The sequence below is a fragment of the Ambystoma mexicanum genome, chromosome 4p, assembly GCF_040938575.1.
Source record: "Ambystoma mexicanum isolate Mex_15411 chromosome 4p, UKY_AmexF1_1, whole genome shotgun sequence".
NCBI classification, from domain to species: domain Eukaryota; kingdom Metazoa; phylum Chordata; class Amphibia; order Caudata; family Ambystomatidae; genus Ambystoma; species Ambystoma mexicanum.
In genome coordinates this window covers 454,975,312-455,002,796 of record NC_090927.1, presented here as the reverse complement: position 1 = coordinate 455,002,796, position 27,485 = coordinate 454,975,312, and the positions used below count along the sequence as shown (strand labels likewise).

Sequence of the window (27,485 nt, the reverse complement as noted above, 5' to 3'; positions counted from 1 at the left end):
GGAGTGTCCAAATGTCACGTAGCCAGTATTTTCTGGAGGGCCCTAACAGGTAACTATGCAAAATTTGGTGAATATTGGTGAAACAGTGTGGAATTGAATAAGGAACAACGCTTCGCCAAGCCACAAACCCAGCCACAAACCCACAAATGTTCACTTTAATAAATATAGATAAAACTGCTTTTTAAATGTGCAGCACCAGCTGTTTTTGTTAACTTCTATTGGTACACTTTTTCTGGGTGGCATACTTGCTATGAGCGTCCTCGCCGCCCCTACAATGGGGGTACATCACAGACAGCAGAAGAAAGCTTGCAAGCTTGCAGCTTAAGGCTTTGTTTATAGTATGCACAAGTTAGGACCAATTTCACGTGTTCTTAGAAATGAAAAACAGAACACTGTTTATAATAGTGAACTTTCAGTAGCTTCAATTAATCCTTTTACCTACAGGCAGAACCGCAGCCTCTTGTAGATTGGAAGCTGAGTTGAATTAAGGATAATATTTATCATAACCAAATATAGCTGTAGCCGTATAAAAGTAATTGAAGTTACTTATGACTAATACCAAATGGCTAGTTAAAGTTATTTTCTGTTTTTATAGCGTTCCGCTCATTGACTATCATCTGAAAGACGTATAAGCGGCGCTTGTTCTATCTTACTAACCGGTAAATCGCTGGTTTGGCAGGGGCATGTCCATTTCAAAGGAACTTGCTAGGCAGGGTGTGGACAAGGATAGAGGAGCAAATACCAAGGAGACGCTTTTATGTAGGAGGCAAAGGTGGGTGGTTTGTGAAGAGGAGTGAGAATGCCAGTGACCCAGGGACACGAAGCACTGTGCCTCTGTGGTTCACTTGGTTCACCCTGTGACCTCACTTACTTAAACCCAATATGTCTACCTACAGAATTAGAGCTCTTGGTATGACAGCAAAGTAGAGAAATCATTTTGGTAAAAATTAGTATCATTGGTTACTGGCAGAAGGGCTTAATAATCCCCCAATCCCCTGTCAGAATTCAGTTATTTAGGGGCACTCACTCTTTGTAATACTTTTTGGAACTATTGATCAGTTCAAAGGGCCCTTCTATTGGGTTGCTAGAAGAATTCCAGAATGGTGGAAATACATTTCCTCAATCATCTCTGAGAAGAATGGGTGACCTGCTGGAAGAACCCAATTCCTGCTTGCTGCTAATGACTGGTACCCGGGAAGCCTACTGCATTTTTATTGCAATCTTCCCTCATGTAACGTTGACATCCTTCCCTGGGTAAAGAAGAACAGACAAGTGCTCCCATTTTTCTGGGGAAATGGTAAAACAACACACAGTGCATTATCTCAGACCATGCTGGTGATCAGCAGATTAACCTTTGATCCAAAAAGATGTTTAGCCCCTTTTGGGATCGCAGGTGTCATTAACCTTGCTCACACTTAACGCAACTGACTGCTTTCTGATCCAAAGCTGCCTGCCTTATGAAGGCACTGGACCAAATTCTCTGCTTCTTCTACAAGGAGAAGTGCCAAGCAGTTTGAGTGATCCTGTTGAGCCTGCTTAGGAGACCAAAGTAGTGAACTTGAGGGGACCTGTCTCCCCATTTAAGGGCTTATTGACCCCCTAGTATTTAACCTGTGCCCGAGACACTGGTTTGGCCACATTTTACTACTTTACCCAAAGTCATGTTTAACATAACCAATTTAGTTTTGTGTTTTCACCTATTATTTCATTCTAAACCTGCATTTTATCCTCCTGCATTATACTACATAGAACGTGCAGTCTATATAGCTTTACCCTGTGTTATTTGTGAACATGCCTTTCCAGAGTGGGTTTTCAGTATTTTGTATTAGTTATAATTTTTTTCAGTAAAGTGTATTTGTATAGAATCCTGCTGCGACATATCTTTTATTTGGTATTTAACTGTTTTATTGTTTGGAAATGTGCACTGCTTACTCACATCTTTGAAGACTATCGCCTGCCCTTAGACCACATTATCAAAGTAGAAGCAAAGGAGGCCTACATTAAACTTTCTACCTGCTTGCTTAATGTTTATGACTATTGATTTCATGCCCTTGGCGGGGGCGGACATGGCTTGTAACGGCCCTCCAGCCCGAGCCACCGTAGGCCCGAGCGGAGTGAGGGCCTCAACGAGGTCGAGCGGAGTGAGGGCCTCAACGAGGTCTGTGGGCCGTTACCGGCCATGTCCGCCCACCCGCCAAGGGGATGAAAGCCATTCGCACCCCAGGGTTTGTCCGGGGTGGTTTATTTCTCCACTTGGGAGATATGCGCTGCTTGCGCAGCCAAGCTCCCAAGGGGGGTGAGGGGAGGATGTCGACCAGGATTGGAACGAGCGTGGGGACTGGAGCTCAAATCTCCGGTCTCACAGATAGGTTGGGAGGGGGAAAGGAATGGGGAATGGGTTTGGTTGGTTTCAGCGGTGCAGGGAGGTGGGGAAGGGCTTCGCATGGCTGGAACAGGGGACAGAGAATGTACATTCTCGCCCGCTATTCCAGTCACCTGATTGGCTAATGACCTTTCGATGGGTGCAAATGAGGCATTAATGAGCCAAGTTATTGTACAGGTTTGGGCATAGTGCTCTGGTCAGTATCAGGTTTTGTAACAGTGAGACTAGGCCTCCATCTACAATTGTGACAATTGCGAGTGTTATGACAGGCACCACAGTGAGTGCAAGGGTTTCTCTCCATACAATCCCTCTTCGAAGTAGTCTGGTTTCTACAGGTGCAGCCCATGAACCAGAACTTTAACAAGAAGCTTAAAGCTCTTGTAATCAAAAGTCTGTGACAGCATAGTTCTAGGCTCCACCTCATAAGGCAAGCAGGGCCAGACTGGGAACCAAAAGTGGCGCTGGAATTGTTTTTCAAGTGGCCTCATGTTAAAATATAGTGGAAGCTTTGTAACAGTTCTTTACTCCATCCAACTCAAAAGAGGCCCAGGGTGCAGAGGCCCACCGGGAACTCTACAGAGTTCCCTATCGGCAGCCCACCACTGAAAGCAAACATTTTGATGTGGCATCATCCAAGTTATTTGCTGGAACACTGTCCAATAAAGCAAAATCCTTCCCCAACTGTACTTCAATTTTACAATTTCATGTAGGAGTTTGTTTTCTGGGGCTCAAAGAGTGGCAATCCCAAATTTACCATATGAAAGTTGTACTTATGTTAACTCTGAACTCCCTTACTTGTTGTAGCCTTAAGTGTTTATGTAGTGGGTGTCTGCTCTCACTTGTAACCAAATGTTCCTTTACAGTGTTATTCCTCCCCCCTCAGATAGATGCCCAGATAGTGTTTGCATGTATTAATATCCCCTTCTTGTATTACCTGATGAAAGATTCCTACCGCTTATGAGTGCTGCAATAGTAGGTGTTATTATATCCAAATGTAATGATACTTGGTTTTTAATCTCAGAAGGATGAAGCGTTGAACCCGGTGTGCCAGGATTCTAACCTATCCCCCATTTTGGCCTCACTTTACAGCCTTTGTTATGAGCAGAGCATTTCAATGGAAAGCTCTTGCTCTCCAGAAAGACCAAGATGTGTTAATGCGTGGGTAATCGGAACTGATGGGTGAATTTGCTTCTCAGTGCCCACATAAATCCCTAGATTGCCACTCAAATCTGTGTCTTCTTTCAAGAGAAACCGAGTCACAAAAAAGTTTAAGCTTTCTCTTATTTTCATTATATGTGCTTATTTGACGCACACACTAAAAATGTTTGCTTTTTGTGGAGCTTCATATGTTATTCAAATCATATGTCTGCATGCCTTTGTCAAACTGATGACCATGTCACTTTTGCCATCTTTAACATGCACTCTCAAAACCCAGACATGTTTAGGCTCAAATTACTTTGCATTCAGGTATTTGTAGTCTTCCGTTCAAGATGGAGAACATAATGCTAGAAGCATACTCTTTGCTTAACACATTTCTGTAAGGGTTTACATATTTGTCAGTTTGGTGTCTGATGATATGCATGTTTCAAGGTGTTTCAAATAAACAGAGAAGTATTGAAAACCAAATATTAACACTTTTCTTGACAAAACAAAATGGAAAACGAAAAAATGGCACCTCCTCAGTATGCAAACCGTTTAATGGCGCTTCTTGAACAGGAGTTCTTACAACAGCAATTCCTGAAACCACACACATACTTCTGCTACATTGGTGACAACCTCTTAATTTGGACAGAAGGTGAAGGCTCTTTTAAACAATTACATGAATCCCTAAATGGCTTCCACTGATGCACTCAGTTCACCATGGAATACTCCAAGAAGATCGTAGACTTCCTGGATACAACCATCTTGGTTGGCAGAAACGGCCATCTAGAAACAGATGTATACAAGAAACCCACAGACGGGAATAAGTACCTGCACAGAGCATGTTTCCACCCAAGCCACACAAAACGGTCCATTACCTACAGCCAGGCCATGCAATACCAATGCATATGCTCGAACAGGAAAACAAGGGACATGAAAATTGCCAAACTCTGTACATCCTTCCTGCAAAAAGGTCACTCGGCCAGACATTATTGACAGGGAATTTGACTGTGCTTTGAAAATACCCAGAGACAACCTGCTACAAAACAGAGACACAAGAGAGATTGAATGAAGACCTTTGGTTGTCACCTACCACCCGGCACTAACCCAACTGAATAGGATTGTTGTGGACCTACAACCAGTTTTCAACAGAGGTGATGAACTGAGATACCTCTTCAAAGAAGCTCCTCTAATTGCATACCAGTAACCGGGAAACTTAGCGCAGTCTTTGATCAGGAGTACATTTTCACTAGAACAAGAACAAGGAAGACCTGGAACATAAACTTGCAACATCAGGAGATGCAAACTATGCCAACACATCTGCACCAAATCTGCCATAACAACCCTGCAGAACTGAACAATAAAGATACAAGGGACATGCAACTGCAGATCACCCAATGTTGTATAGCTCATCCAATGCAAAAAATGCATTCAAGGGAATTACGTGTATGGGATTTGCAAAGAGCTGCTTGAAAGGGTGAACCTACATAGATACACCATCTCAACAGAAACACCAGTGGGTCAACACTTCACACAGGATGGGCATTCATTGAAGGATCTATCAGTGATGGTTTCTCAAATACCACACACAGAAGTCAGCGGTCTTAACATCGACATTGGATTCATGACGCACTACAGCCAACTTCCCTCCAGCACCACATCTCACCAACAGCTGCCTGACACTACTGTTCCGGATCCCTAATGCATGATGGGCACAGGACTCCCACAATGGAAATCTTGGGCATCAAAACTTCGAAGCTCAAATGTTTGACACTCATTACCGAGCATGAGCATGAGACAACCTGAGATAACAGCAGACACTGCACTGTCCAATAAGGGGTGATGTTTGTTTAATTTGCCACACTGTATGCAAACCAGAAAACCATTGTGAAGCTTCAGGCATAGTGAGCTAACATTGGAGACGCATCAGTTAAACCTTACAGCACATTTTTGTAGTGGCAAACTGTATACCAGCCAGGAAACCTTAGCTGTTAAATTGGAATAACTAAAACACCTGGACGCTACTTCGAGGCTGCAAAACACTTTTTTAGACTCTGTTTAAAATAAAAAAAATACTCCATTTTCCAATTATGTGTTTTCAAACCTCTCACTCCAATACATGTTTTAAAATAACATCAGTAATTGTAGGAAGCTAGTTAGGCACACCTTGATACGGCTCACACCTCTAACTTATTGGTTACATGCAAAAATAATCTGTTTTTTCTCCTTTTTCTGTTAAATTCAACTCTCAGAATGTGTACTGTTTTCAACCCTTTGTCTCGCCTACTTCGAGAAGTATTTATGGGCTTTTAGCTAAGAAAGCAATTCCAGGCCAAAATTACATTCATTCTGTTCCTCCAGCCAATGAAATGTTCCTTGTTTTCATTGTGAGAATGATCTGTGCTGTGACTTTCCTTTACAAATAATTTCACTCTGCAACATCTAATGAAGAGTTCTGTGGAACTTCAAAAGCTAATGTTTTGTTCTATCTCTGCATTGATTTTTCAGTTAGTCCAATAAAAGGTATCAAAATCTGCAATTTGTGTGACTTGACAAAACAGCAATATTTATGTTTGCCCAGATGAAAATAAATAGGCTGCTCCTCAATAAAGATATGTATTCATTTGTATTTGTTGCAGCGCACTGAACCCACAGGTATCTAGGCCCTAGTTACATTATGGAAAGGGGAAGAGGCGTGCAGTGAAAACACCTTGGTTAGGAGAGGGTTAAGGTGATCGGATTTAACGCAACAACAGCCTTGAAATTCAGCACTTGCACCCATGTGCCCCCTGTTGCGCAGCGTATGATCACAATGATGTCATCAAAGATGAAATCACTGATGACATCACTAATTACTGATTATAAAAGTTAGAATTTTTTTGTTGCTCACTTTTGATACATATTTTAATGTATTACACTTAATAATAACAACACGGCATGAAACAATACAAGCATACACAAGTATATGATTACGTGTGAAACATTCATTTGTAGTACTTATCGACTCACAAAATGTACATACAAAATATGAAATTTCAGATGTAATGTTATACCAATGGTTTGAATTTCATATATTAGTAAGCAATTACAATACTATATTAGTAAGCAATTACAATACTTAATTCCAACGGATCCAGCTAAATCTATTTCAGCTATTTGAAAGATAATATAATAAGTAGATGGAGTAGTAAAGAAATGAAGAATAGATACAAGCAGAAACGTATTTAATAGTAAGTAATTTAAAAATAGTCACTGTTCACTCTTAAATTTGCAATTCTTCTTAGCGTAATACTGTTACATGAAGACAATGTTTTCTAGATGTCCGGTACAAAACAAAGCTTTGTTGTAATATTTCAAAATGTAATGATTTTTTTCACGGAATTTCAAGGGTTTTGTTATACTATAGTTTCTTTGAAACCCACTATCCATGGCCTTCGACCATGGCCACTGTACATGTTGCACCATTAAGTTTCTGTCTGGCCCACTAGCCATGGCCTTCGGCCATGACCCCTGCCCCAGACCTTTGGGTGTGGCCACTGTATATGTTGCACCAATAGGTTTCCTTGGGGCCCACTAGCCAGGACCTTCGTCCTCGGCCATTGCACTTGTTGCACCAATAGGTTTCTTTGGGGCCCACTAACCATGGCCACTGTACATGTTGCACCATTAATTTTCTTTGGGGCCCACGTAACAAAGCAGAGCTGTCATATTTCACAATGTTACGAAGCAATCTAGTGATATCAGTGATTTAATGTATGATGTAAGTAGTGATGTCACCAGTGATGTCATCAATGGTGTCATCTGTGATGTCATCATTGTGGTCATACGCTGCGCAGCAGTGGGCGCAACGTTAAGGTGGACTTGCTTCAAATGTTAGTGCTGAATTTCATGGATTTTGTTGCATTAAATCTGATCACCTTAGCCCTCTCCTACCAAGGTTTTGTAACTGAATTTCAAAGGTGTTGTTGTTATGTTTTATTCATGTTAAATCTGAGCACCTTAACTCTCTGTTAACTAAAGTTCTTTCAAGGAATTGCAAGGGTTTTGTTATACTATTGTTTTTTTGGAGCCCACTACCCATGGCCTTTGGCCGTGGCCACTGTACATGTTGCACCATTAAGTTTCTTTGGGGCCCACTAGCCATGACCTTTGGCCATAGCCACCGTACATTGTGCACCAGTACGTTTCTTTGGGGCCCACTAACCATGGTCAAAGGCCTCGGCCAATGGCCGGGCCACTTTTCATTTTACACAAATAGGTTTCTTTGGGGTCCACTAGCCATGGCCAAAGATCATTGCCACTGTACATGCTGCACCAATTGGTCTCTTTGGGGCCCACTGGCCATGGCCTTTGGGGCCCACTGGCCATGGCCTTCGGCCGTGGCCACTGTACATGTTGCACCAATACGTTTCTTCGGGGGCCTTCGGCCACTGTACATCATGCACCTATATGTTTCTTTGGGGCCCACTAGCCATGACCCTCAACTGTTGCCCCTGTACATGTTGCACCAGTAGGTTTCTTTGGGGCCCACTAGCCATAGGCTTTGGCCGTGGCCACTGTACATGTTGCATCAGTAGGTTCCTTTGGGCCCACTAGGTCTAAAATAACAATTTAAATTGCTTACGATTTCCACGGGTAATCACCCCGATAACGGCAATAAACTACACAAACAACGACAATGAACTACCCATGCCTGCGGTATTACCCCAGTACTCCCCCGATAATGAGGATACCTTAGAAAATCAAAAACGTCTCCTTGCCCTCACAGGCTCACCAAGTGCCCCCTCCGCTTTCCATGGCACACCATCTCTGCATAGCTGCTTTTTCCCTCTCTGGTACTCTCCCATTACCCCCCCTTTCACTCTTTGGTTTGTGTGACACATTTTCTTTTTCAAGCCCCTCTTCCATTGTAGCGGCGGGAATCTCACAAGATTCCTCCATTATTCCCCTGATAATCAGAAAACGTTCAAATTCTAGCTGGCTCCCCAGACTACCCCCAACTCTCCAATTTCACAAAGCATCCTCTTCCCCCCACCCACCTCTAGCCTGGTTTCATCCTTTCTCTTCCCCAAATAGCTTTTTGAGCACCTTTCGTTTTCGCATTCCCAAGGTATTACTGCAGTAATCACTCGCATCCAGCAAAAGAAAATTGACAGATTTTCATTTCTGAAAGCCTCTCTGCTGCAAAGCACCATGGGAGATATAGCTTTTTATTTGCTTTTACCTCACAGTAGGCACCACTTTCCCCGTCAAAACTTTTCAAAACTCCTGGACCCCAGATCTGCCCTGGAAATTAAGTCAATGCTTTGTGCACAAGTTGTTCCGTATTTGGCCGAAAACCACCCAGCAGTTTTTTCGCTTTGGCTTTCCCAAATTTTGAACAGAACGTAACAGGTGTATTTGTAGAGCGCAACTTAAGTTACCAATTTAATGGTACTCATTATGAAAATGAAAGGGAGTAGGCGGAAAACAGCATTTGTTTGCTTTCTTAATAACTTTTGTTTTAATTATTTTATATTTTATTATGCTTATGGTTCAAATCATGCCTTACACAAAATCTAATTCATTTGTTCCTCAGAAAATACCTAAAATAATTATGCTTCATTAAAACAGTGAAATATGATCAATTACAATCTAATATTTAAAAAAGGATGAGGAGAACAATGACAAATCATCCATATTGTTTTCTATTTCATAAACAGAGGAAAGTAAATAGAGGATGTTTGGAAAGAAACAACTCAGATCTATTCATTGGACGTTCCCACATGTTTGTTGTAACATCTCCTCCCCCTGCATCTCAACTGATTTCAATGTAAAAATAGCCATTAAAAATCTCACTAACGCAAGTACTCAAGACAGTTGTGTTCCATTCTTTAATCTATTCCAGCGATCAGTTGCAATTGCACTAGAAGTACAATTTACAAAGGGACCTAAGTGCTTTATTCTAATGGCTACAATTCCCTCACATTTCATAAATAACCATTTTGTATTTTTTAACAAATCTTCAACAACATGTCTGGTGTGGGCAACCCCTGGCAAACATTTGTTTGGAAAATATCAGTCATATCTGTCCTGTAAATCAAAGGTTATTAGCATTAGAATTTTCGGATTTCCTATGACTCAAGGCTATCACCTTAACTATAAGGTGGCTATCGCTGCCCTATGATATAAAAGCATATATATAAATATTTGTAGAAGTAGCCATTTGAGCCACGTCACACATGCCACAGCGCCACCTAGTAACCTTCACTGGAAGTTAACCTCCAGCAAGGCATTGTGGGTATGCACATTAGCCCAAATGCAAGCCTTTTGCTACAGAAAATAAATCGTCTTTGTCTTACAGGGCAGTGCTACTTTATTCATAGCTTCATCAATCGAAGACAGGCATTTCTCAATGCTGCAGACAACTACACTCCTGGTTTCGCCTTTATTAGGGATCATCAGTGCAGTATAGTTTTGACAGCTTTGTGGTTGGAGCATTGTGGCATATTTAGCAAACACCAGAAACGTTATGGTGGGTTTAGAAAGACTTGAAAGAAAACATGATATTTATTGTAGATCCTTGTCTACCCTGTGGTGGGGCATGGGTGAAGTTTTGAACACTTATGGCTGGTGTTAGAAGTGCACCGTGGACCCCGGAAATCACAGTGTTTTTGAATTTCAAATGTAGGCAGTTATGGTTAAGAGCTCTTCACAAGACCCCACTTGCCCTGTAAAACATAGCTGTGATGATCCACGATACATATCTCTCCGCCACTGCAATATCCTTTCCAGCAGCAGAAAGTAATCTTTCATCCAGGATGAGGGGAAAAAGCTACACTCATGCTCTTTTTTCTTAGCATGAAGACTTTCTGTATGTCAGTTTGTTCTATGATGTAATGTGTGTACTTTAATATTATCCTCTATAAATCAATATTATTTTCACTCTTTAAATCCAGCTATTACCTTAAGTTTGCAGCAGCTAGGGCTGAGAAGATATGTGGACAAGCATGGAAAGTGCAGACTCGGTCCAAATCCTAGTTTACCTCTTAACTAATATGTGTGATCCTAGAAAATTGATGTTATCTCACTTTGCTGTACCTGCCAAAATTGGGATGCCAGGTACACAGACCTTTGTTGTAGGGGGTGTGGAAGCATGGGGCCAGGTATGGATATTATGGGCAGGGGGAGCAACATATCATGTATAGGTCTTTTGATGGTAAGGCTTGTGTTTGGCTCCTAGAGCCAAGCCAGGCCCCTGGCTCAGATCTGACTTGGCTCCACCCATGAATACTCTGGCTCCCCCACTCATGCACTCTCAAATCCTCCATTGCCCTCCCAATCTCCCAGGAAGAAGACTGGACCTTGCACTCCACAGTTTTCACATCTAAGCGTAGGCAAGAGAGGCATTCGGCCAATATGTTCCACTTCCCCGAGGACATTTAACTATGAAAAAATATTCTTGAAGGTGGGATACAAGCCTAACCAATCTGGTAGAGATGTGGTCTCCAGCTGGTTTTGACAGAAGTCCAATTGATGACTTGTGATCAGTCCGCAGCTCAAAGTTCACAACCCATATGAACTGTTGGAACTTCTGAATGGCCCACATGAAAGTCATGGTCTCTCTCAATCACTGAGTAATTAAACTATGATGCCTTCAACACTGAAAAGGCATGTGATACGCCATGTTCTGCTCATCTGCTCCTCTGTGACATTTCTGCCGCCAGACCATAGTCACTGACATCCATCGAGAGTGCATTAGGGACATTTTTGGGTCGAAGGGATACAGGGTGGGAACTGAATCAATTTGCCACTTGATATCTCTAAACTGAACTGAGCTTCTGCTCCTCTTTCCTGTCAAACTGGACCCCTTTTGCAGTGTACTGGTAAAAGGGCTCATGAGCGAGGTGAAGGTAGGTACACATTTTGAGTAGTATACTGCTAGACCCACAAACGACCAGAGCTGATTTCAGTTGGAGGGATCAGGGGCTGCTTCTAACACCTGCAGTAGGGTTTCTTTGGGCCTGGCACCATGGGCATATAGGCCCTACATGCTTCAGCTCTTGTCTGAAAATGTGCTTTTCTCCCTCTTTAGAATCATGCCGCTCCCGAGCACTATACCCAGCACTTGGCTGAGCCTCTTTGTGTGCTCCTCTTGGCACTTTGAATAAACTAGCCACAGCATCTAAACCATCTAACAATTCACGCCTAACACTGTGGAAGACTGACGCCGCAGAGGGTAAGCCAAAGGGCATGCAGAGAACTCTACATAGACCCTGCAGCATTACGCAGGTGGTGTAGCTTCAAGACTTTTCACAGAAGGACACTTAATGGTGGGCAAAGCACTAGTCTAGTGTGGAATACCATGCCTGAGAGTTCTGAAATGTTTTTATGGGGTGTGCATCAACCAGATAGGCCAGTACACCACTGAAGGAAAACATGTTGTGTCGATGTGGCATCATGCAGGTTCTTTGCTGGGAACACTCTCCTATGAACACTCATGGGAATACTCTCATATGAAGTAAAACTCTCCCCCAGCTGTACTCCAATTTTACAATTTCATATTGTACTTTGTTTTTCTATGTGAGGAGGCAGCTCTTTGATGGGGCTCAAATAGTGGGGAATCCCAAATGTATCATTTGTAAGTTGTCCTTATGTTGAATCTGAATTCTCTTGTTGCAGCCTGAAGTGTATATGTAGAGGGAGTCTGCTCTCAGTTGGAACCAAACATGTCTTTACACTTTTATTCCCCCCCTCCCCACACATAGTCATCATGGTCATTCATCATAGGCACTACACATCCTCTCTTCTGGTTCTCTTCTCGCCAACTGCCAGAGAGCACCCTGTGGAGAGAGGGTGCTGCTTCAAAGAACAACTTGTATTGACATCACTGTCAGATGACTGTGATGCCCTAGTCATGCATGGGACAGATAGGATAAACAGTAAAACAAGGAGGTCATGGCTGGAGGCTTTAGGATTCATCTTAAACCTCTGGCAATTGCTCTGGGCAACCCTCCAGACCATCGTTCTTCGCCTGCCAAGGCATTACAGAAGGGGAAAGACCATATGCAAATCAGGCTTGGATCCACCCCCCAAAGGGGTAGTCCATCCCAAACTGCTAGGCCAGATCCCTTCTGCACGAGACCACAAGCATCCCCAGACATGTTTCTGCCTCATTTGGCCTCATCAGTGAGGTGTAGCTTGGGTTTCTAGGCCCAGCAGGCACAGATGTCACAATTGTGCAGCTGCATTCTGTTATCTGGATAAGGTAACTTCAGCCCAGGTTCAGCAAAACAGGCAAGACTGGATTAACACCCAGAAGAGCCGAGCCAAAGGCTAAGAGAAATCCAAGATCCCACACCACTACTGTCATCCCTATAAAGCTCCATTCAGGCCTCAAGAACCTCCAGGCAGCCTGACACATGGCCTTTCTCCCAGTGGAGCCACAGATCAAAAGCCGCCCTCACTTAAGAGTGCCCTTACTTCCTCCCAGCTTACCTGTCTAGAGAACCTGGATGTTGGTGGCCGTTCAGGGGCCTACGGACTAATGGACGAGCGGTTGCTCTCCCACTTCTTTGGATATCGCTTGAATACACATAGGAAGTGCAAGACGGCCTACAATCCTTCCCCTAAGCTGAGAGACAGTTTCTCCATGTAGGCCTTCTTAGTGGACAGTTGCGCTCTTAGAGTGTTCTCTTTAATGTAAATGTTTCCTTCGACCTACCTAGCCTGCCTCTTATTTAATTCTCGCAAACTTCATTCCAGTGCCATGTTTTCCCAATTTGCTACATGCAAGGGAGACACTTGTTCTCTTTTCTCTCGGGAGGATAGCTCAGGGGCAACATGCTCGTCTAGGAAGCAACGTGACACAGAGCAACGCAGGTTCTATCCCCAGGTCCACGCTTAGAACCCGCTGGGTATTAAGCGCCTTGTAAATAACCTATCATATCATACCCAAGGCCAATCTGGTGTAGCTCAGGATGGGCGATATTCTTTTGTCAAACTCTCCTCTTCTATTCCCCAGCACCCATTCTGCACACAGCCTATCCCTGGCTCTAACATCTCTGTCAGCGATCTCGGTTTAACCAGAACCCAGAACCCAGAATCTACCCCCAGTCGTTTTTCTAAGAAACGAGCTGGTGGTAGATCTCTGTCTTCGGCTGGGGCCTCCCTCTGGAACAGCCCTCCCTACCACTCTAAAACTTGAGGAGAACCATCTTTGGTTCCGGAAGCACCTCAAGACCTTCCTCTTTTCTTTTGCCTTCGCTCCCCCTCTCCCCTGCTGATCTGTTCTCTCTTGGCACCGTGCACCTGGCCACCCTCTGCCTTTTGGGCCCAGATACCTGCTCATCCTGTCACCGGGCCACCCCTTGCACTGGGGTCTGTATCCGTACCCATACAGCCCCCCCTTTTTCTTCCTGCACTTATCGGACCTACCCTGTCTGCTGCCTTAAGCCTAGCACTTGCAAATTGCTGGCTGCATTACCACTGTTTGTTGCCTTTATTATTTATTTATTGTTATTTATCTGTTTCTCCTCTGCATCGCACTTTCCACCTCTCCCCCCTTCCATGCACTTTTCCCCTCCCCCCTCTCCCATGCACTTGCGCGTTCTCAATGTCACTGGGCCTAGTAAGATCGCTGTTTTGTTCTTCCCCGTTCCCCTCCCTTGCCTTGGGGCGCTCTGAAACACTTGTGTACGAGCGCAATAGAAATAAAATATCAATCAATCAATCAAACCTACTGCTATCAGCAGGAGAGAATGCAAAGTAAGTATCTGATTAGCAGATCCCAAAACTCATAGGAAATCCTGAGCACACCTCAAGGCAATAACTCATCCAGACCAAGACTGAATGAAATTCAACCACTGCACTAGTAATGTCCTCCACATAAGCTCTGCAGGGCAATAACCCAGGGTTTCGCCCCTTCTTTTGATTACAATTTCTTCTGGTCAAAACAATGAAAACCATACATTCATCCCAACGATCACTATCACTCACTTTTCTCGCTCTTCCCCTTTCCTGCTCTCCTTGGCACCATTTCTTTTTCCACCTCACAGACTATGGAGTGGCTGCCACCCTGGGCTGGGTCCCAATTCGCTTGTACCTCGTCACGGCTTGGTGCTTTATGACCGCTCCGATGGTTACATGTGCAGCATAAACCACTAATATAACATAACACAACTACTTAGTGGCAGTATGGCCGATCAACTCACTCTTGCTCTGCAGGCTGGCCAGTCAGTTACCACCCTTCACAGAGAACTTTAATTTCCATGTCTGCACACTCATTAGGTTACTTGAGCTATTCACTGGGGCACAGAGTTCTGCTTGAGGTTTGTGGCACAGCGATTTTAAACTTGCTTGTTTTTAACAGGAATTCAATGCAAAGAACAGAAGTGAGGACACATGCATTGCGTATAAATCAAGTGCATGTAGGCACACTTGGGTTGTCCAGTTTTACTGCAACAGGAACTGATGTACAGGTGCAGTTAGGCAAATACCTGTCAGAGGGCTGTTTTGGGGAACTTAAATGTTTCCGTGCTCCAGCGCCGCGCATACAGTGCTTTAAAATATTGCTACAAAGGATTTTACCTACAGATAGCAGTTAGTTGGGAAATTGTTTAGCATGGTAGGATATAATTTCAGTGCTTACATAAGGAAGACATTCAAAGGGGGGATATTCAATATATATTAATACATTTATATGATATGATATGGCATTTATAACGTGCCTATACACAAGTGTTTCAAGGCGCGACAAGTCATGGGAGGGGAACAGAGGGAAGATAGAGAAAATGATCTTACTAGGCCAGGTGATATTGAGATCGCGCAAGTGCAGGGGAGGTGGGGAAGGGGAGGAGTGCAAGGCGGGAGGGGGAGGGCAAGTGCAGAACATAGGATAACAGAAATAACTAGAACAATAAGTAGAACAATAATAAGAAGTGCAGCCATCTGGTGGCAGGTGCAAGGGTAAGTGCAGACATCAAGTGTCAAGTGCTAGCAGGGGCTGTGGGACACAGAACAGCCCCAGGGTGCAAGGGTTGCCATGGGAGCGTTGCGGGTGAGTGTGCAACTGGCAGGGAGGGGACTTGGGCCCGAGAACAGAGGGTAGCCAGGTGACCAGTGCAGTTTCAGTTTCAGCCTGGAGTTCAGCAGGGGAGAGAAGGAGAGAAAGCCGAGCAAAGAGGAAGGTCTTGAGGTGCTTCCGGAACCAGAGATGGTTCTCCTCGAGTTTCAGGGAGGCTGTTCCAGGGGAAGGCCCCAGCAGAAGAAAGAGATCTACCACCAACTCGTTGCTTGGAGAAGCGACTGACCCTGAGGGGGTTGGAGGCGGATGAGCTCGAGAGGGAAGATATTTAGGAAGAGAGAGTTGAAGGTATTGAGGACCCAGGCCCCAGAAGGCCTTGAGGACAATGCAGACGATTTTGAACTTAATCCTAAATATAAATATATATTAATAAACCCGGTGGTGGGAGATCATGCTCAATTCGTTCTAGATACTTTTTGAATATATTCCTCTGTGAGGCCATGCTCTGCAAAGTGCCAGAAAATCATAATAACCCGGGTCCCCGCCGAGCAGAATGGCACAGTGGGGGGGGCCAAGTAGGACACAAAAACATCTGTGCTCTGAAAATGGGTCTGGAGTTTACAAATGCACCTGGGCCCCCACACTGCATACAGAGTGCAAGAAGTCTCCATATCCCCCCTTCTAACAAGGGCCGGCATCTATGACATATTTCAGCCAACCTGGGAAGTAATCCTGCCTGAACAGCTTCGAGTCACCTCTGGGTGATTTGAAGTTCCTCAAAACACTGAAAATATTCAGTTTACCGGGTAGAAAACTTGAAGGGTGGGGGGAATATCGGCAAAGAGGTCTCGGGGGCAGGCTGCCATCTTCTGTGGAACCCTACATCTTTCTCCACTGTCCTGCAGAACCGTGCAGCAGGTTTTCTAACCTCTAAGCTAGAAATTAAAACATGGCATTTTTCTATTTTCATTTCAGACAGTGTTCAACTCCTGCTGCCTTAACCATTCAGCCAAACTGTGTGACTGGGGCAAATCATTTAATCTCACTATGCCTTACCAGTTAAGATTGGAAGTCCATAGGAAAAATGCATGTCACGAGGTTTAAGACCATTTAACTGAGGGAGTGGGCGGGGCCTACAGTGATGCCTTATGGGAATTCAGGAGGAACATACACGCATTTCCAGGTATAGGAGGAAAGCATTACACCCGGGATACCATGCCATGCATCCTAGCCTGGACCTATTTAACACCCTTAGATGCTACATACATGGGAAAGCAATGGACCGACCCAGACATTGCTCTTTGAAATTAAGGAGGGCAGTCCATCAGTTGTTTCAGAGAGCTCCTGTTTCCACGATCAGACAACCCAACATTGGCTGCAGACTAGATTATTGAAATATGCTTCATGTGATGCTGCCAAGAAGTTCCCATGCCGCCTGCAAAATAGCCCAAAACAACAGTTGCCAAAACAGTAATGAAAGCAAACAGGCAAACTCAAACAACACCAGCATGGACCAGGCTCAGCTGCTTTCCCTGGCAGTCAAGGCCACATCAAATGTCTGCCAGTGCACAAAGCACCCCAGTGAACTTACCCCGCTCATGTGAAGGCTTACACCCGGCCCTCTCAACCACTAGGAGGTGGGGTGTGCCCGTGCCAGTTCAGACGCATTGGCATCGCATAGTAATAGTTCAAGCTCACATCTGGGATCTGATGTATAGAACATTGCTGATCTGATAATGACTGAGAAAAGCCGTAACAACAGTGGAACAGACCCGTTCGTTGGGTGTGTGTTCTTCTTCACACCCTGCACTCAGTCTGACGCCATATGAAAGGTGTTTGAAATCTCCAGGCTCTTAGCACTGTAGGTGACACACCTGTAGTAAGTCTGTTTCTGTGTTATTGTTCATTTCTGCATTTGTAGTCATGTTGCTGTGTTTATTTTTCAAGGCCCATACTTATATTGCGTATTTTGCTCCCAAATTCAGCAAATGTCGCAGATAGATGGTGATCTGAAGACACGGGCGGTTGCGTATAACAGCATTAAAGGAAACTTGCAAAGTCTCGAAAGGAAAACTGTGTATGTATAGACCTTTATGTGAGTGTTTTTGTCATTGTTTTGATTTAACTTGTACTTAATTACATATTGTTTCATGTAGAACACTGCTGAGTAATACCTCATCACATGCATGAAGGGATGCCATGGTCTCGCATAAGGCTACACCTAATGTATTTCTAACATTCACACTTATCTATCCACTGCCATCCTCATTCTGAGGGATTGTTACGCCCATCGAAAGGACATCTGGAATTAAGTCTATCTGCGGGTATCTCCATGGAATTTGATTGATACTTTTCTGGTCAATGTGTACAAAAAGTATGGCAATCCGGTGGGTGCAAGGTTCTCATGCCCTTTTCACATCCAGACTACAAAAGAAGTGGTCATGCCGATGGCCATCGACATGCATAATCAACTAGGATTCCTCCTGCTTTTTTTAAACTTTTGTTCAAAACGGGCGGAATCTATGGTGACTCAAGGCTCTTGCATTTTTCCTGCATTGAGTGGGAGCAACATGGGGGGGGGGGAGATTTTGCGTTCTGTGTCCCTCGAGGAAAGAAATTCAAAATGATATGGCCCTACATGTTTCAGTCTCTGATGAAGTGTGGGACCTTCCTCATGGTTAAGTCAAAGTGAAGTTGTGACTAAACAAAACAGTCTGTGGAGATATGTGGTATAGCACAGGAATGCATTGAATTGGTTGGCACGTCTTTACCGCGCTGCAAGTGCATCGCAGCAAAGTATCATGCAGCAGGGGAGGTGTGTGAGGCATGTGTTTGGCATGGGCTAGTGGTTGGGTATGGTGAGGGTTAAGAAGGTGTAGGGGGGCAAGAGACCTCATACATGGAGTAAGCCAAGGAGGAAGCAGAGCCATGGAGGTAAGTGTGGGGGGATTGTTGGGAAAGGGGCGGTGACCAGATGCTGGAACCAACCTCTTTGTGAATGCTTGAGACAGTGGGTGAAGGGGGGAGCCCCTTTAGGGAGAGGGCCAGAGAAGGACCAGGCAACGCGAGAAAGAGCTCTGATGTATTTACAGTGCAGGATAAAAACCTGCACAGTAAATTCATGTAAGGACCTGGCACCATTGACTTGTACCCCTAACATACTATATAAATTAGAAAAAAAGTATATGGTTACAAAAATCATTTTTGTACTTACCCGAAAAATTATGATGATAATTAAGAGCACATATGACAACTGTAGCTCACCACAGTCTCTTAATTATGAACACGGCCATGGGGGTAGAGAAACTACAAAGAAGTGAATCATGGAATATTTGGCGGTACTTGAAAGAACACACGTCTGACGTATAGAGGGAGCGCTAAACTGGGAACGATGCAGAATACATACACTGTGCCTCTACCATCAGGACACAAAATTACTAAGGATGAGGAAATAAATATTCTTTAAGAAAACATTATATTGAAAATGGAAGTTGGCTTACCTAAAGCTGAATATTGTGTTGGGAAGCAATGTCAGTCTAAAATGTGGGTCTTCCAAAAGAAGGATGAGTAGCAGTGATTACCAAAAATGAAAATGGACACAGACCTATGGAAAACATGTTCAGGAACGTGGGATAAACACCCACCGGTTTTCTAAGTGGTTGAGTGAGGGAGAAAACAAGACTACTCCTTCACTGTCTAAAATGGCCACCTAGGATGGAACACAGGTTGCCATATGGCTGGCGGGAAAACCAGCTTGGCCATCACTGGTGGCGGCTCTGCAATTAAAAAAGGGGGATGTCTTTAATCTCATGTGGCCCAAATAATGAAGATGGTAGAAGTGTGTGGGTATAATAGTTACATCAAGAAGCAACTAGAAATTAAGTATATAATAGATCAGGGACAAAATATTTGTATGTATATGTAACTTGTCGAGATCCACATATTTTCTAATATATCCAGGAGCCGTCGGAAATATGCTGCTGTTGCATAGAAGCTGTGTAACATTGTCCAGGTGCGATGTAGATGGTGATTGGCCAGGCCGTGTGAAGGCAACATGTGTCACAAGTCGCTCTGTTTGCTCTCTTTCCCACCGTTTGGGGGCCTGATTTGGGGTCTGTTCCCTAATGGACTTTCCTTCTGAATGTTTGAACAGTGTGCTGCAGTGAATTGGCAGCTCTAAAACACTATTTTCCATTTCACTTCCCTTTGTGGTCCATTTTGGGTTTTTGGCAGCTAGTATGCTACTTTACTCAAAAAACTATGCTTTCCAATATTCCATGCCCACTGCTTCATCTCTACCCTTGCAGCACAAGGTTGGGTGGAGGATCAGGAACACCTGCGGAAGGCAGATGCTAGAAAGTCTCACACCTGAGGCATTTGCTAATTAGCCAGCTTTAAAAGCCTCAGTTTGCTTCATCCTGTTAAGGATTACAATCAGGTGATGCACACCTTGGTCTCGGCCCAGTATGCAGCGCGCAATTGAAATGCTTATGTTTTTATGTTAGATTCAATATTGAGATGGTACACCACGCATATCACACACCCTTTTCAAATACCTCGGGTCACAATGGACCATGAACCAGGCTGGTTGATAAAATATAATATTTATTTGAAAATTAAAAGAAATCATACATTTTCTTACATGGGGCAGCAATTACCAATGGGGTGATACGAACAATAGGAATGTAAGCAATGTACTTAGTTTAACCTTCTATTGACACATCTACAAAACATCAGGAAATAGGAGCACTTTTTGATTTCCGTTAAGATAGCACTTGAGTTAGAACTTCCCCCTGCAAGGTTCCCTCAACCCACAAATAATCATTTCTAAATGGATAAACAGAATCAGTAGGTAATCAGGAATGACAAACAAGAAACAGAATTGAAATCCGACCTTCCCTCCCCAAACAAGAGAGAAAAACGGATTTTAAACTCTGGCAATGCTAAACACTCGGAAATGGATGAATCAATGAATGAATGTATGTAAAAATCTTGAAACAAATATTATTCTTCACTACAGCAACCATGTAGAAGTACAAACAATCACAAGCAATGTATAACCAAGAGCATACAGTTTGAAATTGAGTGGCAGGTTTTAAAACATGTTTGCAGCAAATGACAGGTTGGAAAATTAGCAAACTTTTACAATTCCCGCCTGAAATTACCAAAGCGGTTTTTAATAAAAACGGTTGAAATAGGGTAAATAGGTCTCTAGCTGGAAAATTTAGTGAGTTATGCTAGATAGAGTGAGGTACGTTTTGAGTCAAAATAAAGTGGTGAAAAAGGAAAGGAAATCAGTTTTGACAAGAACAGTTTTACTATAGACTAGAGCATTCAGGCTAGAATACCAAAGAGGAACAAAGCAACCTCCAAGGATTCGCAAATTCAACCCTAGCTCCCCAGTGCCCGCCCTGACGGAACCAGTCCAATCACTCAAAATAGGATTGATAATTTAGGATTTACACAAGGCAGAATTACTACGGGGATGGTGCTAGCACAAGAAATCAAAGCAGGGTGGCAAGAATGATTGTGACAGTTTTACCAAGATATCGGGGTCAGGATAGGATAGCTTAGAGATTGGGATGGAACAAAGCAAGGCAAGGTATACTATGGTTTTCTATGGTTCCTATTGATACTCACAGTCCACTTTTTAGTTTTTGGATTTTGGACAGTCAGCGCTCTGGTCACCACACGGACCTGGTCTAACAAAAGACAGCCGGACAAAATCAGCAGGACAGGATCAGCTGGACGTGGACTGGTTACCGGGCAGCACTTCTGGACTGGAAATTCTGGTTAATACAGGTCGTCAGGGTAGCAGGATGGCAGCAGCATGCAGTGAGTGGCGGCAAGCCAATCTGGATTAGGATGCCAAAAATACCACAGTTTTCTCCTTGTTAATGGGAGATTAGTGGGTTTTTAATATTGTAGGCCTTGTGGGAGCAGGATCAGCAATGCTTGGCCTTGTAATTGGGATCTGGAGTCTGGAAGATGAGAAAGGAACAGGACACTGGTGCAGGAAAATCAGGAAGAGTGTGTGTGGGTGTGTGTCCAGGGTCTTGTCAGGGACCCTTATTTATAGTGTAAAATGACACTATCAACGTGTACGCTGGGCACGGTTAACTACGCATGCCCCTTAACTACTTGGATTGGACAGGGGTACTAGTCTTTGCCTTCCTCTCAACTGGTTGGATTTCCAACGGAATTATGTCAGGTTTATAAGGTGAGTTTTACAATGTCCAGAAACTCCCACATTTACTTTACTGAAAATCTGATTTTGCCAAAAACATACATTTCTACAATTACAATCTCTTGACAAATTATACACACAGATTACATATTATGTGCAGCACAGATCAGTCCAATCCTCCAGTCTGTGCGACCTGGTTTCGCCTTTCTGGTACATTTTGGTAATTTTACACATGAAAGATTTGGCCTAAAATTCCACAATTTTATACACAGATGCGAATTATCCCCAGGGATGTATGTACAAAATGTTATGTTTGCAACATTAATACTTTCCTTGAAATATGTCATATTTTGTAACCTCTGTTCCCCATGTGGCAATGAGTTCTTCCACATTTAAAAAGAAAGTCCATGAAATTTGATTTGAAACTGCGAACTTTTTACATTTGTACTAATTCTTGCTGCAGAGATAAAAAGTCTTTAAAGTTTCTGGATAAAATAGTGTTTGTAACCAAAAGGCAGTCCATTGTTACTAGATCCCTTTTTTTTCTTCCTTCAACTGCAAGCAACTGTAATTTCCTTTCAAGGGAAGGGGGATGTCCCATCTTGATTGAAGGTTTTATTGCCCCTTACACTTGACAGGTTAGTGTCCCAGGACTCCTATTGTCCCAGCCTGGAGCACAGACGAATGTCTGACGAGCGTGTGAACTTTCATTGTCCTAGCCCATTCAAAGTTGTTCAAGCTGGTAATTTTCACTGACGTGTCCTGGATTTATGGTGTGTCTCCCTTCCTTGGGGAAGTTTCATGGCTGGCAACTGGAATGACTGGTTTATTTGAGAGCTTGCAAATACAGACTATGGGGGTCATTCCGAGTTTGGAGGTAGCCATGGGTCTGGTCTGACTAAATGGGGACTTACCGGGTCATTCTGACCTTGGAGGACCCGGTAAGTCCCCATTCAGTAAACCATTCCCCCTTCCCATTGAGTCCCTATAGGGCTCAATGGGAAGGGGAAGGCGCTAATAACGGTACCGCAAATTGCGGGCCTGTTATTAGCACCAAGGTCCCTTAACGGGACCCGCAGAGAACGGGTGGACAGACCAGCCGTTCCTGCTGGGACCCGCTAAGGGACCTCAGAATAGGGCGGTAAGGGTTTACCGGCACCGGAATCCTTAACGGTGCCCGTAAACCCTTACCGCCCAACTCTGAATGACCCCAATGTGTTTTAAACTCTTTAATTTCTTATTTTGGGTCCTGAATTAAAACATCCTGTGTGTATTATCACCACTAACATAAACCCTTTACATTGCTAAGTAAGCAGGCTTTCATTCAACAATTTATTTAAAACAGGCCATTTTTTTCTACAGTCAGTAAAGCCCAGTTTTCCACATGTGTAAAAACTGCTAGCATTTCTTTCTTTAAATTCGGTTTGACAGCTCCCTCACTGTCTTTGCAGCTGTAGTCATTTCCTTGAATGCAGGAGTTTTATCTAAAGTATAGATACATTTACACTTGACCTGGCTCAGAGAGTTAAAGTCTCTTTGAACTGCTGAGCCTGGATACATTTTGGCAAGAAATAAACGTGTGTTCCTGTGTGAGGGAAAATTAAGTTTATTATTGATTTCTCTGAGAGCTGGTTGGACTGGGCCTGTCACTCAGGAATTATGCCTAGTTTTGGTAAAGCACAGTGAAATATCTTGGGCATGACAGGGCCTTTTTGATCACAGTGGTTTCAGAATGAACAGATGGAATTAGCGTCAAAGCATCATTTTGAAAGGGTGAAAAGGTTTCATTTTGAAGGGGATTTTTGGATTTTGCATCAATGGCAGGCTTTCCTTTTCACTTGATTCCATTTATAGGTTTCAGAACACACTGGCATACTGTTTCGAGGTCCTGGTGTGCACAGGTTGTTGATTCTTGCGCAAATGCAGCTTAGTGATTTGGGGCAATGCTGTTGAGTGGGTCAATATATCCCACAATCCCGCACCTGTCTTTGTTGCAGTGTTCTTGTTTGTTACCGGTCCCATGTTCTTATGCTTAGCTTCTAGTTCCTTATGTCTTGCTCCTGGATCTCGAATTTAGTGTGCTTATTGCTATTTTCTGCTTCCTGGATTCCCTTTCTGTCTTGCTCTGTTTTGCAGTCGGCACTTTCCAGTGCTTTCCTTTTCCTGTGCAGCCCAGTTTGTCCGTGTTATATATTTCTTTGACCATGTCCTGTTCTGAAGTGTTACCTTGATTCTTTCGACACTCCGCATTGAGAGAGCTCCTATTTTTGTACCCTTTTCTTTTCCTTCCCTGGGTGGGGTGAGGGAGGTTTTGGGCTTGTAATAGCAACTGTGGGCGAGGAACTTGCAGACTTCCTTTGTTATCATAATGAGCTTTGCTATCATAAGGTCATATGTTTCGGCCTTTTTCAAAAAAAGATTAGATGCCATCGCTGGCATCATTCTCTGATATTTTCAAAATAGCCGTCTGGGTTTTCGTATATGGTAGATACAATAAGAGCAAGTCCCGCTAGCACCTGTGATGCTGAGAGAAAATACGAATATACAAATAAACACTTTGAGAAAATATCTCCTCCTGTTTCGCCCTACAATACGTAAACAGAGATCTGGCTGGATTTAGCATAACATGAATTCAGAAGAAAGAGAGAGACAGATGGGAAAATAAGAAAAACCAGACCGCTACTTTGGAAAAAGAGATATCCCGATACAATAGGAAGAGTGACTCCTGTTGACAAAATAATTCAAAATGCCGATCAGACCCTTTCATTTGGAAGCTACAGTTACTGTGAGACGACAGTTTGATTTCCAAATTAACCCCTGTCCTGAAGATGGGCAAAAATATAAGAGAATGATGCCAGCGATGGTATCTAAACTTTTTTTTGAAAAAGGCCGAAACATATGACCGACCATATGTAGACACATCTGGAAAGTTAATATTGAAATAAATGTATAAACTAGAAAAAGAAAAAGATCTGTTGACAAAAAAATAATTATATGTCACATACTAACTTCACATTTGAATATTTGTCTGCCTATATGATGAGATTGAAATGCCGAATTGACCATAGGCTTTTTCATCTGTGTTCTTAAAAAACTCTTACATTTTTTTTTAGATGAATGATTTAAATACATTTTTTTAATATTAAGTATTACTACTACCATGCCTGACATGTCCATTTCTGTGATGTATAAGAAAGACTCAACACCACTCCTGTATTTCTATAGTGGGCTGATCTAGAAAGGTGTAGTTGACTTGACTCTTTTTAGTTTAAACAATTTCATCCCTAAATCAGATCAAAACCCCAAAAAACAAAAAATAGGTATTATCCTAAATAGTGTTACAAGATTTCCAAATGGGCCACTAGTCTTCCTTATTATACTTCCGCGACCCCCTGCCCACGTCATTTGGTCTTCATATGGGGCCTAAAATAGATCCTAATTGGGTTTGTGGCATCCTTCATTGCTACGTTTTGATTCACCGCATCATGCATCATATCCTCCCTCCTTGGGCCATGCCCATTTTTCTGCAGGGTCTACAGTTTTCTAAATTTAAATCCCTGGATATTGCTACTTTGGAGTTCCTTTTTGCCAAAGTCACTTTTATAGTCACGTTTACCTCGGCCAGTAGGTTGTGGGAGATTGCTGTTACAGTTAAATAAATATCACCTTGTACTTTGCCTTGGCCCTTCCTTCATATGAAAGCTCTTTTAGGAATTCTGTACATCCCAGGTCATCATTCTCCCATGTTCCCCCTTCTACTTCCTTCTCAGTGGCCATTTATTGGATATATAGGAGGAGCAGTTATAATATATCTGCTAAATTTTGGATTTCCACATTTCTTAGTCACCTTTTGTACATTTTGTTTTAGGTCGGTAGAATCTCTGGACTTCCTCCTCATCAGTTGGAAGGTGCATGAGATCAGTATTTTCAAATGCGTGTGAACAGGTTGGCTTGTCTCTCCCACCAGTCACCCAGGGCCATCCCACCCAAGGAGTTACAGGGTGGGATAGGCCCTCTTTTATGTACTCTTTTTTGGGAAATAATGTTATTGGTTATGTTGAAGGCTGATTAATTGGTGACTAAAACCTCACTGCATAAGGGCTGAGCTGAGGTAGGAAGATGGGGTGTAATCATCAGATTGCTTACTGATAATCTACATCTCACACAGTCCTTCTTTACCTCTGGCCAGTCCATTCATTTGTGCACACTGCCGGCAGTAAAGTAATCTGACACTCCACTATGGAAAAGATTAGGGCATGTTGATGCAATTGGTCCATTTTATAGCGGTTAGTTGAGGGCCTTTTGTCATTTTTATTTTTTAGAAATGTACTGGGCAGACTGTCTCAAATCCACAGATTCGCCTTTCTTATTTTTATTTTTATTTATTGATTAAGCAAATATGCTACTACTAGCTGTTTCCAGGGTAACATACACCATTCTATCATATTTAAAGTTCAATATTGGTCGATAAATCATAGGGTCACTCTGTCCCCTTTCTTAAATATCGGAATGACCACCAATCACTTCCAGGAAGAGGGTGGAGGTCCTTGTGACTTATTAATGGTCACCACTGATTGCTTCCAAAAAGGGGGCGTACGCCCTTGCCCAAACTGGTCATTGAAAAGGCTAAGACATATTTGTATCAGATGGAATGAGAGGTATGCGTGGTATAAGACCTTTATCTAAGTTTAATCCATCGATTACACAGGCGTTTATGATGATGTCTTTGTAGAAGCGTAATTGTCAACCTTGGTCCATTGCAGATTGCCCGTGATGGCATAAGATTGCGTAGCATAATTACACCTACTTTCAGTTTTAGCTCGTGAGGAGGAATTCATCCTACAGCATTTTGCTCTTTAGAGACTGAAACATTGAGCCGGTAATTAACTGTTCATTGACACTGGAACCCCAGTGCCCTGTGTGAAGAGAAGTGGGGTGGAAAGAAGTAACTTCAAATGAGTCCGAATGCTTGCGATAGTGAAAGGTGAAGGTGACGTGCTCATTCATTTTGTTAAAAATATAGCTGTTAAAGTGGAAGGGCACACAGAGGTGCATTTGGCCTTTTGGAGAGCAGAGGGAAACCTAACACTGATAAATTGCATCAGCTAATTACGGAGACATACCTAAGCATATTATATATATAGATAGATATAGATAGGAAACACATGACAATAGGTGATAATAGAGGTCAGAGAAATCCCATGATCCAGTGCTTTACATGAGAGCATGTGTAGTAAAATTAGTTAGGGACCAGAATCACAGTGGAGCATATAATGGGGACAAAAAGATGACGTTTGCAGCATTTTACACAGTATACACCTCAGAATGACACATTAATAGGATATACAAATTATGTACATATGGGGGAGAGGTCGTCTTATCAGGAGCAATGAGGATGATGAGATGGTTAGTTCAAGAGACTGCTCAAGAGAGAGGTTGATGTTCTTAGAGGATATATTTGAATAATGTCATTAGGCTGATGTTTTTGAAGTGGGAGGCAAGGGTTCTAATACAGAAGGGAATAAGCAAACGCAAGGGGCAATGCAGGTTGAATAGAACAGAGAGAATAAGTGGAGCATTGGAACAAAGGGTGCAAGATGGGGCATATTTGAAATGGAAGTAACCAGATGGGGAGGGGCAAGTCCATGGATAGATTAGAAGACTAGAAGTTAAAATCTGAAGAGAGGTCAGTGATGCACAGAGAGCCAGTTGACATGGGGGCAGTAGGCAGAGGTGGGAAAAGACCAAGTGTGTGGTTGCAAAGTTGATAA

At 43.1% G+C, this 27,485-nt stretch overlaps 1 protein-coding gene across 1 annotated transcript in view; it reads left to right on the top strand.

The window, feature by feature from the left end:
* The window catches only part of ATP6V1C2 (ATPase H+ transporting V1 subunit C2), a 462,596-nt gene that overhangs the window by 239,512 nt on the left and 195,599 nt on the right, over window positions 1-27,485 (top strand). Inside the window, exon 6 of the mRNA XM_069605972.1 lies at window positions 17,513-17,604. Coding sequence (XP_069462073.1) covers window positions 17,513-17,604 — 92 coding nt within the window. The remainder of the gene's footprint in view (window positions 1-17,512; window positions 17,605-27,485) is intronic.